At 54.9% G+C, this 14328-nt stretch overlaps 1 protein-coding gene across 1 annotated transcript in view; it reads left to right on the top strand.

Annotated features, from left to right (window-relative positions):
* Positions 1-5716, top strand: part of ZNF783 (zinc finger protein 783) — a 40921-nt gene extending 35205 nt beyond the window's left edge. Inside the window, exons 5-7 of the mRNA XM_049893707.1 lie at positions 318-446; positions 1443-1553; positions 4475-5716. Of these exons, the coding sequence (XP_049749664.1) occupies positions 318-446; positions 1443-1553; positions 4475-5343 (1109 nt within the window). The 3' untranslated portion in view covers positions 5344-5716. The remainder of the gene's footprint in view (positions 1-317; positions 447-1442; positions 1554-4474) is intronic.
* Positions 5717-14328: the final 8612 nt, after the last annotated feature.

Here is a 14328-nt window from a genome sequence, read left to right as displayed (position 1 = left end):
GATCAGAATCTTGAGGGTTCTCCTTGCTAGCCTGGGAGAGGGCCTGGGTTTGAGAGCCACTGTTGGCTGTTCTGAGCTAGGTGTCCCTGCTGTGTCATGACCTGTCTAGTGTCTCTTGGACAGGAGGCCTCAGGCCAGAGTCCCGTCACTAGCGGCCTGTAATGTCCACAGATCCTGTGCTTGGTCCCATGCCCCAGGGCCCCAGACTCTGCCTCTAGCTGACCCCATAGGGTGTTCTGGTGGGGACTCCAAGGGGCATCTCCTGGCCACCTGCAGCCCTCTGTGTGGTCCTCAGTGTTCCTGGTCTTTGTCCCCAGGCCTCACTCCAGACCCAGAGCACGTGCCTGGACCAGCCAGCCCGGCCCAGGAGGAGCCAGGAGCAGGGCAGACACCGGGGCACCAGTGGGCCTTGGAAGCAAGAGCGACACCTCTTGGGCTGAGCACTGGTGAGTGAGGACAGCAGAGGTGGCAGCCATCCCATCCCTGGTCGGAGTCTTGGGTGCGAGTAAGAGCTCTAGAGCTTGGGGCGGCAACAGAGCTGGGCTGGGCTGGCCAGGCTTCCTGGGAGGGCCTGGGGCAGGCCTTGAAGAAGGGCATGCGAGGCTGCGGCAGGGCACCCCAGTCTGGCTGTGGCTGTGCCTCAGGTTGTATGACAGTTACAGTAAATGGGGTGACCTGGGTCACATGCCTGGCATTGTACCAGCATTGCGGTTCTTGAGGAAATACACTCTTTCTGAAGACCTACCAGAGACTTTGTGGCTTTCGTCCTCCTTCCAGTATTTTCTGTCTTAATTTGAAGACAATTTCTGTTACAAAAATGGGACCTAGCCCAGAGGGCATTTCACGTAACACTGGGCACATAGTTTGAAGAGTCTGTTTTCTGTCTCAAGCCCGCGTGCCCTGCTGGCCCAGCCTCTGCTGCTGTCCCCGGCTGACGTCCCCTGCTGGCCGGATGTCCCCTGCTTCCCATGGCTGGTCCTCCTCTACTTGTTTATGAGCTCCCTAAGGTGGAGGAGATATGACCCTCTTCACAGGGTTCTCCTTCCCCAGCCAGGGTGTAGGTTTGGGCCATGCCCCTGGAGCAGGAGTGCTGGGACCTTCTTAGAAGGAAGGCAGCATTCCTGTCCCATCTCTGGACCTTGTCACTGTGCCCAGCCAGGCCTCCCAGTCCTCTGTCTCTGGGGGACCGTGAGCATGACAGTCGGGTGCTGAGGGCCCATGGTCACACTGCCTTCATCAGAGTGGGGTGAGGCCTTCACAGCTCCTTCTTCCCACTGAGTGGAGGCTGCTGAGTGGGCACTGCAGCCCCTAGACAGGCCCTGGGATTTTTCCCTGGCAGGTGCCTGCATGTGTCCAGGGCTTGCTAGGGAGGGGCAGGTGCTACCCCTATCCCCCGCACTATCCAGGGCTAGGGAAAGGCCCAACAGCACTCTCTCCCACAGAGCCTCCAGCCAGCACCCACGTCTTGTCCTCGATTAAACAAGAGGAAAACTCTTCTGGTGAGGAGTCGCGCACCTCCTCTCCTAGCGAGACCTTGCCTGACATGGGGCCAGGTGAGTGGAGAGGCAGCCCCATAGCAGAGCCACATAGGCTCTGGGAGCCCTCTGGCGGGTGGGGCAGATCCCAGAACTGGCCTGGGGGTAGGGATGGCTGAGATGGGGCTCAGCATTGACCCACCCTCTCTGCTGCCAGCCTCGTCTCAGGCCCCTGCATCTCACAGCTCGAGTGTGGTAGGCTGGGGCCTGTGCTCCCCTGGTAGTACCAGGCTCACCCCTGATCAGCAGGGAACAGGGAGCCATCACTGCCATTCTGGCCTTAGGACAGGGCTTCCACCCTAGTTCTGTCCTGCTACCTGTCTGGGCTTGGTGGGTGGTGGAGGCAGGTGAGTCTGGGGCTCAGATACACCCCAAAGTTCAAGAATACCACTATATCCACTGAAATGCAGTCAGTTGTTACCGAGAAGTGTAGGTGACCCCCCGTAGATCCAAATGGTTCTGGAGCTACAAGATAAGTTAAAAAATGGTCAGGCCATTTCTAACAGAAATGAAGTTCTTATCATGAGTTGTGCATGAGGGTCACTGGGTCAGTGGTAGACATCAGAGAACCAAGGCGCTGGGCGGTGGAGACCTGCCCAGGGGTGGGGGGTGTCAGCAGTTCAGTGGCTCCTCCTCACAGCAGCCCTGGCCCTGATTTAACTTCCTCCTTCAGCAGGATGGTAGTTACATGGGCTTGGGCCTTGGAAGTTGCTCACAGAGGGCTAGAGAATTCCATCAGAAATGTGCAGAGGGCAGGGGGCAAGGGGCAGGGGTTGGCTGCAGAGCAGACCACAGGGCAACAGCCGAAGTGGGTGTCTTAGTTATCTAGTGCTGCTGTAACAGAAATACCACAAGTCGATGGCTTTAACAAAGAGAAATTTATTTTCTCACAGTCTAGTAGGTTAGAAGTCCGAATTCAGGGCGCTGGCTCCAGGGGAAGGCTTTCTCTCTCTGTCAGCTCTGGAGGAAGGTCCTTGTCATCAGTCTTCCCTTGATCTGGGAGCATCTCAGCGCAGGAACCTCAGGTCCAAAGGACGCGCTCTGCTCCTGACGCTGCTTTCTTGGTGGTATGAGGTCCCCTTGTCTCTCTGCTCACTTCTCTCTTTTATATCTCAAAAGAGATTGGCTTAAGACATTATCTAATCTTGTAGATCTCATCAGTAGAACTGCTGTTAATCCATCTTATTATCATAGTGATGGGATTTACAACACAGGAAAACCGCATCAGATTACAGAATGGTAGAGAATCATACAACACTGGGAATCATGACCTAGCTAAGCTGACAGATATTTTTGGGCACACAATTCAATCTATGACTGTGGGGGTGCCAGGAGAGCAGAGAGGAGGGTGCAGAGTACCAGGAGAGCAGAGAGGAGGGTGCAGAGTACCAGGAGAGCAGGGAGGAGGGTGCAGGGTACCAGAGAGTAGGGAGGAGGGTTCAGGGTACCAGAGAGCAGGGAGGAAGGTGCAGGGTACCAAGAGAGCAGGGAGGAAGGTGCAGGTTACCAGGAGAGCAGGGAGGAGGGTGCAGGGTACCAGGAGAGCAGGGAGGAGGGTGCAGGGTACCAGGAGAGCAGGGAGGAGGGTGCAGGGTACCAGGAGAGCAGGGAGGAGGGTGCAGGGTACCAGGAGAGCAGGGAGGAGGGTGCAGGGTACCAGAGAGCAGGGAGGAGGGTTCAGGGTACCAGAGAGCAGGGAGGAAGGTGCAGGGTACCAAGAGAGCAGGGAGGAGGGTGCAGGTTACCAGGAGAGCAGGGAGGAGGGTGCTGGGGTACCAGGAGAACAGGGAGGAGGGTGCAGGTTACCAGGAGAGCAGGGAGGAGGGTTCAGCATACCAGGAGAGCAGGGAGGAAGGTGCATGGTACCAGAGAGCAGGAAGGAGGATGCTGGGGTACCAGGAGAGTAGGGAGGAGGGTGCTGGGGTACCAGGAAAGCAGAGAGGAGGGTGCTGGGGTACCAGGAGAGCAGGAAGGAGGGTGCTGGGGTACCAGGAGAGCAGGGAGGAGGGTGCTGGGGTACCAGGAGAGCGGGGAGGAGGATGCTGGGGTACCATGAGAGCGGGGAGGAGGATGCTGGGGTACCCGGAGAGCGGGGAGGAGGATGCTGGGGTACCCGGAGAGCAGGGAGGAGTGTGCAGGGTTGCCAGGAAACCAGAGAGGAGGGTGCAGGGGCCGACATGCTCCGAAAGGCTTTCAGGAGACGCCCAGAGAACAGTTTGGGGATTTGGGAGAATATCCAGTATTCCAAATAGGAGCAGGGGTGGGACCTTCCTTCCTTGTTTTAGGGACCTTGGTGGCTGTGTGCCGAGGCCTCGGGTGAGCACCCCGGCCACCTCTGCCTGCCTTCTCCTGGCCCAGGCCCACCCCACCACAAGAAAGTGGGTACTCAGCAGGTATTTGAGTGGAGTAGGTCCCCACACCACGAGGTTCTGTAGTCTGGATGGCTTCTGGCCCCCAGAGCTTACAGCTGTTCATAGATCACAGCTAACCATCAAGCTGGCCAGTGTCTCATTGTCCAGGGCCCCTTTGAGCCTCTCTGTCCCCTTTCATGACCCCCCACCTCTGTCTGCTCCTGCTGTCTGAACCTGGCCTTAGCTCCCTAGTTCCTGGCCTTGCAGCTTGCTCTCCCTCCAGTGTCTGTAGCTTGGCCTTCAGGAACAGACCATCTGAATGGCCTGTTAGTCCGTGGGATAACAAGCAGGATTAGGTGACAGCAGAGGGCCTGGTGCCTAGTTGGCAGGCCCCCCCACCCCACCCCGTGTGCGTGGGCACTTGGAGGAGGAAGACCCAACCCCTGAGCAGTGGGCATTTGGAGGAGGGGATCCCCAGGAAGTTAGAGGCAGGAGTAGGAGCGGGTGCCCCGAGAGCCTGGTGCAGGCGATCAGGCGGCCCGGTGGGGGCCCAGCATACATGTGGGCTCAGTGGCCATTTTTCACCAGGTGGGGGCCGCGCAGTCATCAAGACCGAAGCCCAATCCGAGGATAAGCTGACCCAAGAGCGGCTCTTCCTGGGCGAGTCATCGGGCCAGGCCGAGTGTGGGGCCTCCAAAGGGCCCAGAGACAGAGCCGGGGGCCCCAGCCGGCATCACAGCAGGGGTGTGCCAAGGGTGAGGCCAGGGACCTTTGGCCCTCCTGGGGCCTCTGGGGAGCCACTGCGCATCCTCCCTCGCCGCCAGCAGCGGGCTTTCCCCTGCCCGGACTGCGGGCAGAGCTTCCGCTTGAAGATCAACCTGACCATCCACCAGCGGACCCACTCGGAGGAGGACCCCGGCGTCCCCCACGGCGGCCTGCCCCCTGGCTGGGGGGACGCCCAGCCCGCGCTGGAGCCGGGCGAGGTGGTGGTGCCCGGCCCAGTCATCCGCTGGCTGCCCGGCGAGCCCGCGGCGCGCGACGCAGCGGACCGGGCCCTGGGGAGACGGAGGCTGGGCGCCGCGGCGGCCAAGGTGTACCACTGCAGCGAGTGCCTGCGCTCCTTCCAGCAGCGGAAGAGCCTGCTGCTGCACCAGCGCCTGCACACGGGCGACAGCCAGGGCTGGCCCGCCTGCTCCTACTGCGGTAAGGCCTTCCGCCGGCCCTCCGACCTCTTCCGCCACCAGCGCATCCACACGGGCGAGCGGCCCTACCGGTGCCCGCAGTGCGGCCGCACGTTCAACCGCAATCACCACCTGGCCGTGCACTTGCAGACGCACGCCCGGGACCAGGCGGGCCCGCCCCGCCCCAGGCCCAGGCGCCGGGAGGAGGGCCGCCCCCCGCCCCAGGAGCAGAGGGCAGTGCCTTCCCCGCCTGACGCCTGGGCCTCGGGAGAGTGAGAGTGTTTTTTCTCATTCGAACGGGAAGCGGCGGCCCCCGTGTGACGAGTATGACCAGATGCCTCGGTTTCCTAGGTTGGTCACGCTTTGTTGCTCTTCCCACATTCCTGACGCATAAGGGTCCCAAGGCTTAAGAGAGGCCGGTTTTTGGTGGGCGCTCAGGCACCACAGTCGGTCACCAGGGCCAGATTGAGGCTCCCCGGCGTGAGGCAGAGACACTGGGGCCTGCGGTTTTGATTTTGTGCACAAAGGTCTTGCACATGAGCCAACGTGAGAAGCTGTAAGTGGACAGACGGCCGGAGAGAAGGCACTGAGATTGGATTTTTCTACTTCGTTATTTGGAAACTTTATTTCCTCTTAATAAAACTTTTCTTGTGCTTTTGTAAGTGCTGTGTGTATAGCAAAGGGGCCCAGGAGCTCCGAGGGGCAGGAGCTGAGAGAGGAGCAAGTCTGGACAGCTGGTGGGTCCTCAGCCCGGCCCTGGAAACAAGGCACTTCTCGGGGATCCTAGTCCTTTCCCCAAAGAGTGTTCCCATCCACTGTTTGTCTGGTTGTTAGTTGGGACGGGGGCTAAAGCCCAGAATGAATGACCCTCCCAGGGATCTCAGTGTTAATGGGTGAATGCAGTCTGTCCACTGCACCCGGTAGCTCACCTTAGTGGGGGTGTGGAGGGAGTCCAGGAATGGAAGCCGGTGGTCGGGAGAGGCTAGTCAATCGACCGGGCTCTGGGGTGTGTGTGTGTCTGTCTGTGTGTGTCTGTGTGTGCGTGCGTCTTGTCTCGTGTGTCTGTGTGTGTGCACGTGTCTGTGTGTGCGTGTGTATCTGTGTGTATCCGTGTGTCTGTGTGTCTGCAGGTGTATCTGTGTGTATCCGTGTGTATCTCTGTGTGTGTCTGCGTGTGTGGTGGGAGGTGTCTGCTCCAGCTCTGGGCCAACTTGCCGGCAGAGGGCTCTGGGTGGAGTTAGGGCTGGGAGATCCCCGTGGATCTTCGACTCACCCCCGCCTCCCCTCACCTGTCCGAGGGAAAAGCGTCCCCAGTGATTCCTACCTTCCCTCAGGGTTTTCTCAGGGTGGTCAGGGACACAGTGGGCTTGGGGTGTGCGCACAAGGTGAGGCCCTCAGTTAGAGACCCTCGGGAAGACGGTCTTCGGGAGTGAGGGGAGGCCTTCCCACCGGTATTTCCCTGGGTCACAATCTTACCAAAGCCGTGGGACTTCAGGAGCGCCGGCTGCACCGGAGCCTCGAGGACAGCGCTGCTGCCTAAGTCACCCGACCGGGGGGCTGCGGGTGGCCGGCCATCTGTCGACGGCGCTCAGGCTCTCCTGGGGCGCCGACGCTGCGCCCTCGGGCCCCCATTCCCACCGCCCGGCGGGGCGTCCGCAGCGCTTCTTCGCGGAGCCAGCTCCGGACGGGCGGGGCTCGGACCACGTGGCCTCGGCGGCCTCCAGGGAGACGGACCCCGGAAGTAAACGTGGGGGAGTCTGCGCGTGCGTGCACGGCAGCCCGTAAGGGGCGGGGCCCGGACCACGTGGCCTCGGCAGCCTCCAGGGAGACGCACGGACTCCATAAACCTGGGGCAGTCGGCGCGTGCGCGCACGGCAGGCCATGAGGGGCGGGGCCTCCAGGGCCGCTAATGGGGAGCCGGGCTCGGGGCCGTGGGGGCGTTGCTAGGGGCCCGGGGGCGAGGGCGTAGGGGGCGGCCGAGGGCAGGGGAGAGCTTTCCAGGCCGCCGATGGGGATACTCCTCCGGGGGCAGGGCCGCGGGCCGGAGGCGGGGCTTTCCCCCTGGGGAGCTGGGTCCTAGCGCGGGGCGGTGCCGGGGGCGCAGGAAGCCGGCGGAAGGGGCGGGGCCTGCGTCAGACCACAGACGAAGCCCCTCCTCCCCTCCTGCAAGTCCGTGTCCGCCGGTTCCTAGCTGCTGGTCCCTGTCAGCCCGTCCCTATCTGCCTGTCCCTGTCAGCCCGTGCCTATCTGCCTGTCCCTGCCAGCCTGTCCCTGTCTGCCTGTCCCTGTCAGTCCGTGCCTACCTGCCTGTCCCTGTCAGTCCGTGCCTATCTGCCTGTCCCTGCCAGCCCGTCTCTGTCTGCCTGTCCCTGCCAGCCCGTCCCTACCTGCCTGTCCCTGTCAGTCCGTGCCTATCTGCCTGTCCCTGCCAGCCCGTCCCTGTCTGCCTGTCCCTGTCAGTCCGTGCCTATCTGCCTGTCCCTGTCAGCCCGTCCCTACCTGCCTGTCCCTGCCAGCCCGTCCCTACCTGCCTGTCCCTGTCAGTCCGTGCCTACCTGCCTGTCCCTGTCAGCCCGTCCCTACCTGCCTGTCCCTGTCAGTCCGTGCCTATCTGCCTGTCCCTGTCAGCCCGTCCCTACCTGCCTGTCCCTGTCAGTCCGTGCCTATCTGCCTGTCCCTGTCAGCCCGTCCCTACCTGCCTGTCCCTGTCAGTCCGTGCCTATCTGCCTGTCCCTGCCAGTCCGTCCCTACCTGCCTGTCCCTGTCAGCCCGCGCCTATCGGCCCGTCCCTGCCAGCCCGTCCCTGTCTGCCCGTCCCTGTCAGCCCGCGCCTATCTGCCCGTCCCTGCCAGCCCGTCCCTGTCTGCCCATCCCTGTCAGCCCGCGCCTATCTGCCCGTCCCTGCCAGCCCGCCCCTGTCTGCCCGTCCCTGTCAGCCCGCGCCTATCTGCCCGTCCCTGCCAGCCCGTCCCTGTCTGCCCGTCCCTGTCAGCCCGCGCCTATCTGCCCGTCCCTGCCAGCCCGCCCCTGTCTGCCCGTCCCTGTCAGCCCGTGCCTATCTGCCCGTCCCTGCCAGCCCGTCCCTGTCTGCCCGTCCCTGCCAGCCCGTGCCTATCTGCCCGTCCCTGCCAGCCCGTGCCTATCTGCCCGTCCCTGTCAGCCCGTCTCTGTCTGCCCGTCCCTGCCGGCCCGTGCCTATCTGCCCGTCCCTGCCGGCCCGTCCCTATCTGCCCGTCCCTGCCGGCCCGTCCCTATCTGCCCGTCCCGTTCTGCCCGTCCCTGCCGGCCCGTCCCGATCTGCCCGTCCCTGCCGGCCCGTCCCGATCTGCCCGTCCCTGCCGGCCCGTCCCTACCTGCCCGTCCCTGTCGGCCCGTCCCTACCTGCCTGTCCCTGTCTGCCCGTCCCTATCTGCCTGTCCCTATCCGCAGGGCCCTATCTGCCTGTCCCTATCCGCACGTCCTTATCTGCCTGTCCCTATCTGCCTGTCCCTATCAGCCCGTCCCTATCTGCCTGTCCCTATCAGCCCGGCCCTATCTACCTGTCCCTATCCGCAGGTCCCTATCTGCCTGTCCCTATCTGCCCGTCCCTATCTGCCTGTCCCTGTCCACCTGTCCCAATCCGCCCATCCCTATCTGCCGAATGGGAGGCTGGGCCTGAGCAGATTCGGGCTCCTCCAACCCTGGGATCTGGACAGAGGGCTCTTACTGTAGGTGGAGATGGGGCTGGACACCCTAATTCCAGAGACCAGCTCCCCACAGAGCTGAGGGTCTCAGGGGCACAGCCTGCTGCTCCCTCACTCCTTTCCAGGGGTCCCAGGTCTGCCAATGCACAGGGGACTCAGTCTGCAGCCCTGTCATCCGATCCTTACCTGAGCGTAGGTGTTCAGGTGCCTTTCCTGTGGGTCCTGCTGGCTCCCCCACACCGCCCGCTGCTTGATCCGGAGCAGAACTTGCTGGGGAGGCACAAGCTGGACTGTTCCTAAGGCAGAGAGGAGGAGGCCCTGAGGGCACCTAAGCCCCAGGAAGACTTCTCTCCCTATCTCAGCCTGAGACCAGACACCCCAAAGACTCCCAGCAGAGTGGGCCGCAGCAGAGGCAGGGCAGCAGGATTTCTGAGGACGAGTGGACAGGTTTCCAGGCGGGGTCCTCAACACCATCCACCACCTTCAACAGCAACAGAACACTTGCGTTTCTGCTGAACACGAGGCTTCCTCGAGTAAAGGCCACACTCGCGGGCTTCCACTGTAAGTGTGGCCACGCGGTGGGTTCTGAAGAGTGGGGCGCTGACCAGTGAGACCTGAGGGATTCTGCCTCTTACCGCTATGTGACAGTTGACTATTTATTTAAGCTCTCTGTGCCTCGGTTTGTTTATAGCATGAGGAAACAAAAGGATCATGTAACAATGAAGTGTATGTATGAATATTTGCAAGGTACATGATAAATACTAAATAGGTGTTTATTAAATAAAAATTAATGTGTTCCTCTAAAAGGAAAAGGCATCCCCTCTTCTTGCTTCCTTCTTCATGGCTACAGTGACTATCCTATACCATGGCAACGAGGTCATACCTAGGCAAGGTGGACCAACAAGAGGAAGGAGCTGGGCCTCCAATACTTGAGTGGCTGGACAAGTCCTGTGGTGGGAGAAACAAGCCACTCTTATCTAAGCTATGGGTTTTTTCTTAGTCTCTGTTACAGCAACCAAACTTGCATCCAACATAATACAGTGACCAGGAGTAAGTGTCCTCACCAATCTGCACTCATCTCTAAGACTCATCTTAAGAGGAGGGAATAATGACTGCTCCTCCTTCCTGTCCAGGTCTTGGTACAGGGTAGGCACTTTCTTTGTTAAAGAGATGAGAGTGTAGCGAACATTCCAAGCCACCAACATCCAGTAGCTAACTATGCAAAGAGATCAATGCTATGCCAGATTCTACACTGAGGACTACAGGACACATCTCTTCCCTGTCTACACTGTGTATTGTATATATCCTGCTGTTGTTGTTAGGTGCTGTCGAGTCTGTTCCGACTCATAGCGACCCTGTGCACAACAAAACGAAACACTGCCCGGTCCTGCGTCATCCTTACAATCGTTGTTATGCTTGAGCTCTTTGCAGCCACTGTGTCAATCCACCTCGTTGAGGGTCTTCCTCTTTTTTGCTGACCCTGTATTCTGCCAAGCGTGATGTCCTTCTCCAGGGACTGATACCTCCTGATAACTTGTCCAAAGTATGTAAGATGCAGTCTCACCATCCTTGCTTCTAAGGAGCATTCTGGTTGTACTTCTTCTAAGACAGATTTGTTCGTTCTTTTGGCAGTCCATCGTATATTCAATATTCTTCGCCAACAGCACAATTCAAAGGCGTCAATTCTTCTTCGGTCTTCCTTATTCATTGTCCAGCTTTCACATGCCTGTGATGCGATTGAAAATACCATGGCTTGGGTCAGGTGCACCTTAGTCTTCAGGGTGACATCTTTGCTCTTCAACGCTTTGAAGAGGTCCTTTGCAGCAGATTTGCCCAATGCAATGCATCTTTTTGTTTGTTTGTTTTGTTTTAATAATTTTTATTGAGCTTTAAGTGAACGTTTACAAATCAAGTCAGTCTGTCACATATAAGCTCATATACACCTTACTCCATACTCCCACTTACTCTCCCCCTAATGAGTCGGCCCTTCCAGTCGCAATGCATCTTTTGATTTCTTGACTGCTGCTTCCATTGCTGTTGATTGTGGATCCAAGTAAAATGAAACGCTTGACAACTTCAATCTTTTCTCCATTTATTATGATATTGCTCATTGGTCCAGTTGTGAGGATTTTTGTTTTCTTTATGTTTAGGTGTAATCCATTCTGAAGGCTGTGATCTTTGATCTTCATTAGTAAGTGCTTCAAGTCCTCTTCACTTTCAGCAAGCAAGGTTGTGTCATCTGCATCTGCAGATTGTTAATGAGTCTTCCTCCAAACTTGATGCCCCGTTCTTCTTCATATAGTCCAAGTTCTCGTATTATTCGTTCAGCATACAGATTAAATAGGTATGGTGAAAGAATACAACCCTGCCGCACACCTTTCTTGACTTTAAACCAGTCAGTATCCCCTTGTTTTGTCCAATCAACTGCCTCTTGATCTGTGTAAAGGTTCCTCATGAGCACAATTAAGTGTTCTGGAATTCCCATTCTTCGCAGCTTTATCCATAGTTTGCTATGATCCACACAGTCAAATGCCTTTGCGTAGTCAATAAAACACAGGTAAACATCCTTCTGGTATTCTCTGCTTTCAGCCAGAATCCATCTGACGTCAGCAATGATATCCCTAGTTCCACATCCTCTTCTGAAACCAGCCTGAATTTCTGGCAGTTCCCTGTTGATATACTGCTGCAGCCGTTTTTGAATGATCTTCAGCAGAATTTTGCTTGCGTGTGATATTAATGATATTGTTCTATAATTTCCACATTTGGTTGGATCTCCTTTCTTGGGAATAGGCATAAATATGGATCTCTTCCAATCAGTTGGCCAGGAAGCTGTCTTCCATATTTCTTGGCATAGATGAGTGAGCATCTCCAGTGCTACATCTGTTTGTTGAAACATCTCAATTGATATTCCATCAATTCCTGGAAAATATGGCCTTGGTGATAGAAACAGTGCCAGAGACTGAATGATAGAATTTTGCAAGACCAGCGACTTCTTCATCGCAAATACCTTCTTTCACCAACATAAACAGTGACTATACACGTGGACCTTGCCAGATGGAACACACAGAAATGAAATTGACTACATCTGTGGGAAGAGACGATGGCAAAGCTCAATGTCATCAGTCAGAACAAGGCCAGGGGCCGACTGTGGAACAGACCATCAATTGCTCATATGCAAGTCCAAGCTGAAACTGAACAAAATCAGAGCAAGTCCACAAGAGTCAAAATATGACCTTGGGTATATCCCACCTGAATTTAGAGACCACCTCAAGAATAGATTTGACGCATTTAACACTAGTGACCGAAGACCAGACGAGTTGTGGAATGACATCAAGGACATGATCCATGAAGAAAGCAAGAGGTCACTGAAAAGACAGGAAAGAAAGAAAAGATCAAGGTGGATGTCAGAGGAGACTCTGAAACTTGCTCTTGAGCATCGAGCAGCTAAAGCAAAAGGAAGAATTGATGAAGTAAAAGAACTGAAAAGAAGATTTCAAAGGGCATCTGGAGAAGACAAAGTAAAGCATTGTAATGACATGTGCAAAGAGCTGGAGATGGAAAACCAAAAGGGAAGAACATGCTGGGCTTTTCTCAAGCTGAAAGAACTGAAGAAAAAATTCAAGCCTCGAGTTGCAATAGTGAAGGATTCCACAGGGAAAACATTAAATGATGCAGGAAGCATCAAAAGAAGATGGAAGGAATACACAGAGTCATTATACCAAAAAGAATTAGTCGATATTCAACCATTTCAAGAGGTGGCATATGATCAGGAACCGATGGTACTGAGGGAAGAAGTTCAAGCTGCTCTGAAGGCATTGGCGAAAAACAAGGCTCCAGGAATTGATGGAATAGCACTTGAAATGTTTTAACAAATAGATGCAGCGCTGGAGGTGCTCACTCGTATATATCCTATATGATGTATATTCTACATAGTGTATATGCTAGATGTTCCACACACTGCATAACATATATTCTATATACTGTGCATAGTATATATCTTAGATACTATATATATGTTCTGCATACTGCATGTGCTGTATGTCTACGTACTGTAAGTGCTATATGTTCTGCATACTGTATATGGTATATATTCTGTATACTGTATATGCTAGACGTTCTACACACTGCATAACATATATTCTACATACTGTATGTGCTGTATGTTCTACATACTGTATTGCTGTATGTTCTACAGACTGTATGTGCCATATGTTCTACACACTCCATGCGCTATATGTTCGACATACTTATGTGCTATATGTTCTACATACTGTATGTGCTGTATGTTCTACTTACTTATGTGGTATATGTCTACATACTGTAAGTGCTATATGTTCTACACACTATGTGCTATATGTTCTACACACTGTATGTGCTGTATGTCTACATACCGTAAGTGCTATGTGTTCTACATACCGTAAGTGCTATATGTTCTACACACTGTAAGTGCTGTATGTTCTACATACTGTATGTGCTATATGTCTACATACTGCAAGTGCTATATGTTCTACATACTGTATGTGCTGTGTATTCTACACACTGTAAGTGCTATATGTTCTACATACTGCAAGTGCTATATGTTCTGCATACTGTGTGTGCTGTATATTCTACACACTGTAAGTGCTGTATGTTCTACATACTGTATGTGCTATATATTCTACATATTGAGTGTGCTATATGTTCTACACAGTATATGTACTATATGTTCTACATACTATATGTAATGTATGTTCTGCATAAACAACAACAAGAAAAAACAAGCCTGTTGCAGTCGAGTTGATTCCAACTCATAGTGACTCTATAGGGCAGAATAGAAGTGCCCCATAGAGTTTCCAAGGAGTGCGTGGTGAGTTCGAACTGCTGTCCTTTTGGTTAGCAGCTGTAGCACTTGACCACTACGCCACCAGCGTTTCCACACATGTTCTACATACTGTAGGTATATTCCACATACTGTATGTGATATATATTTTACATATTGTATATACTGTACATCCTATATATTGTATGATGTTCTGCATGCTGTACGTGGTATATATTCTACATACTGTATGTGCTATATGTTCTGTGTACTATATGACATATATTCTCCATACTCTATGTCTGTATATTGTACATACTACCTTTCAGAGCCTGGACACACCCTGGGCTACTTTCAGCCCCTGCGTTAGTGTCCTGGGGCTGCCGTAACAACATACCACAAAGTGGGTGGCTTATAAGAACAGGAATGTATTCTTCCACAGTTGTGAAGGCTGGGGGTCTCATTCAGGATGTTGGCAGGGCCACGATCTCTGCAATGGTTCTACCGGGTGGTCCTTCCTTGTCTTACTCAGCTTCTGGTAGCTCCAGGCATTCCTTTAGGTGCATCTTCACACGGCCATCTGTCCTCGATCTCTCTCTGTGTGTTTGTTCTCTTTTATAAAAAAGGACAGCACTCAGGTAGGACCTCATGTTAACCTAACTGATAACACCTGCAAAGACCCTGTTTCCAAACAAGGTCACCTTCACAGGTACTGGGTGTTAGGACTTTAATTTATCCTTTTCAGGGTCACAATTCAACTCAGAACAGCCCCCCAGCCCC

The sequence above is a fragment of the Elephas maximus genome, chromosome 8, assembly GCF_024166365.1.
Source record: "Elephas maximus indicus isolate mEleMax1 chromosome 8, mEleMax1 primary haplotype, whole genome shotgun sequence".
Lineage (NCBI taxonomy): Eukaryota > Metazoa > Chordata > Mammalia > Proboscidea > Elephantidae > Elephas > Elephas maximus.
The sequence above is the reverse complement of the archived record's forward strand: the minus strand, read 5'-3'. Positions and strand labels throughout refer to the sequence as shown.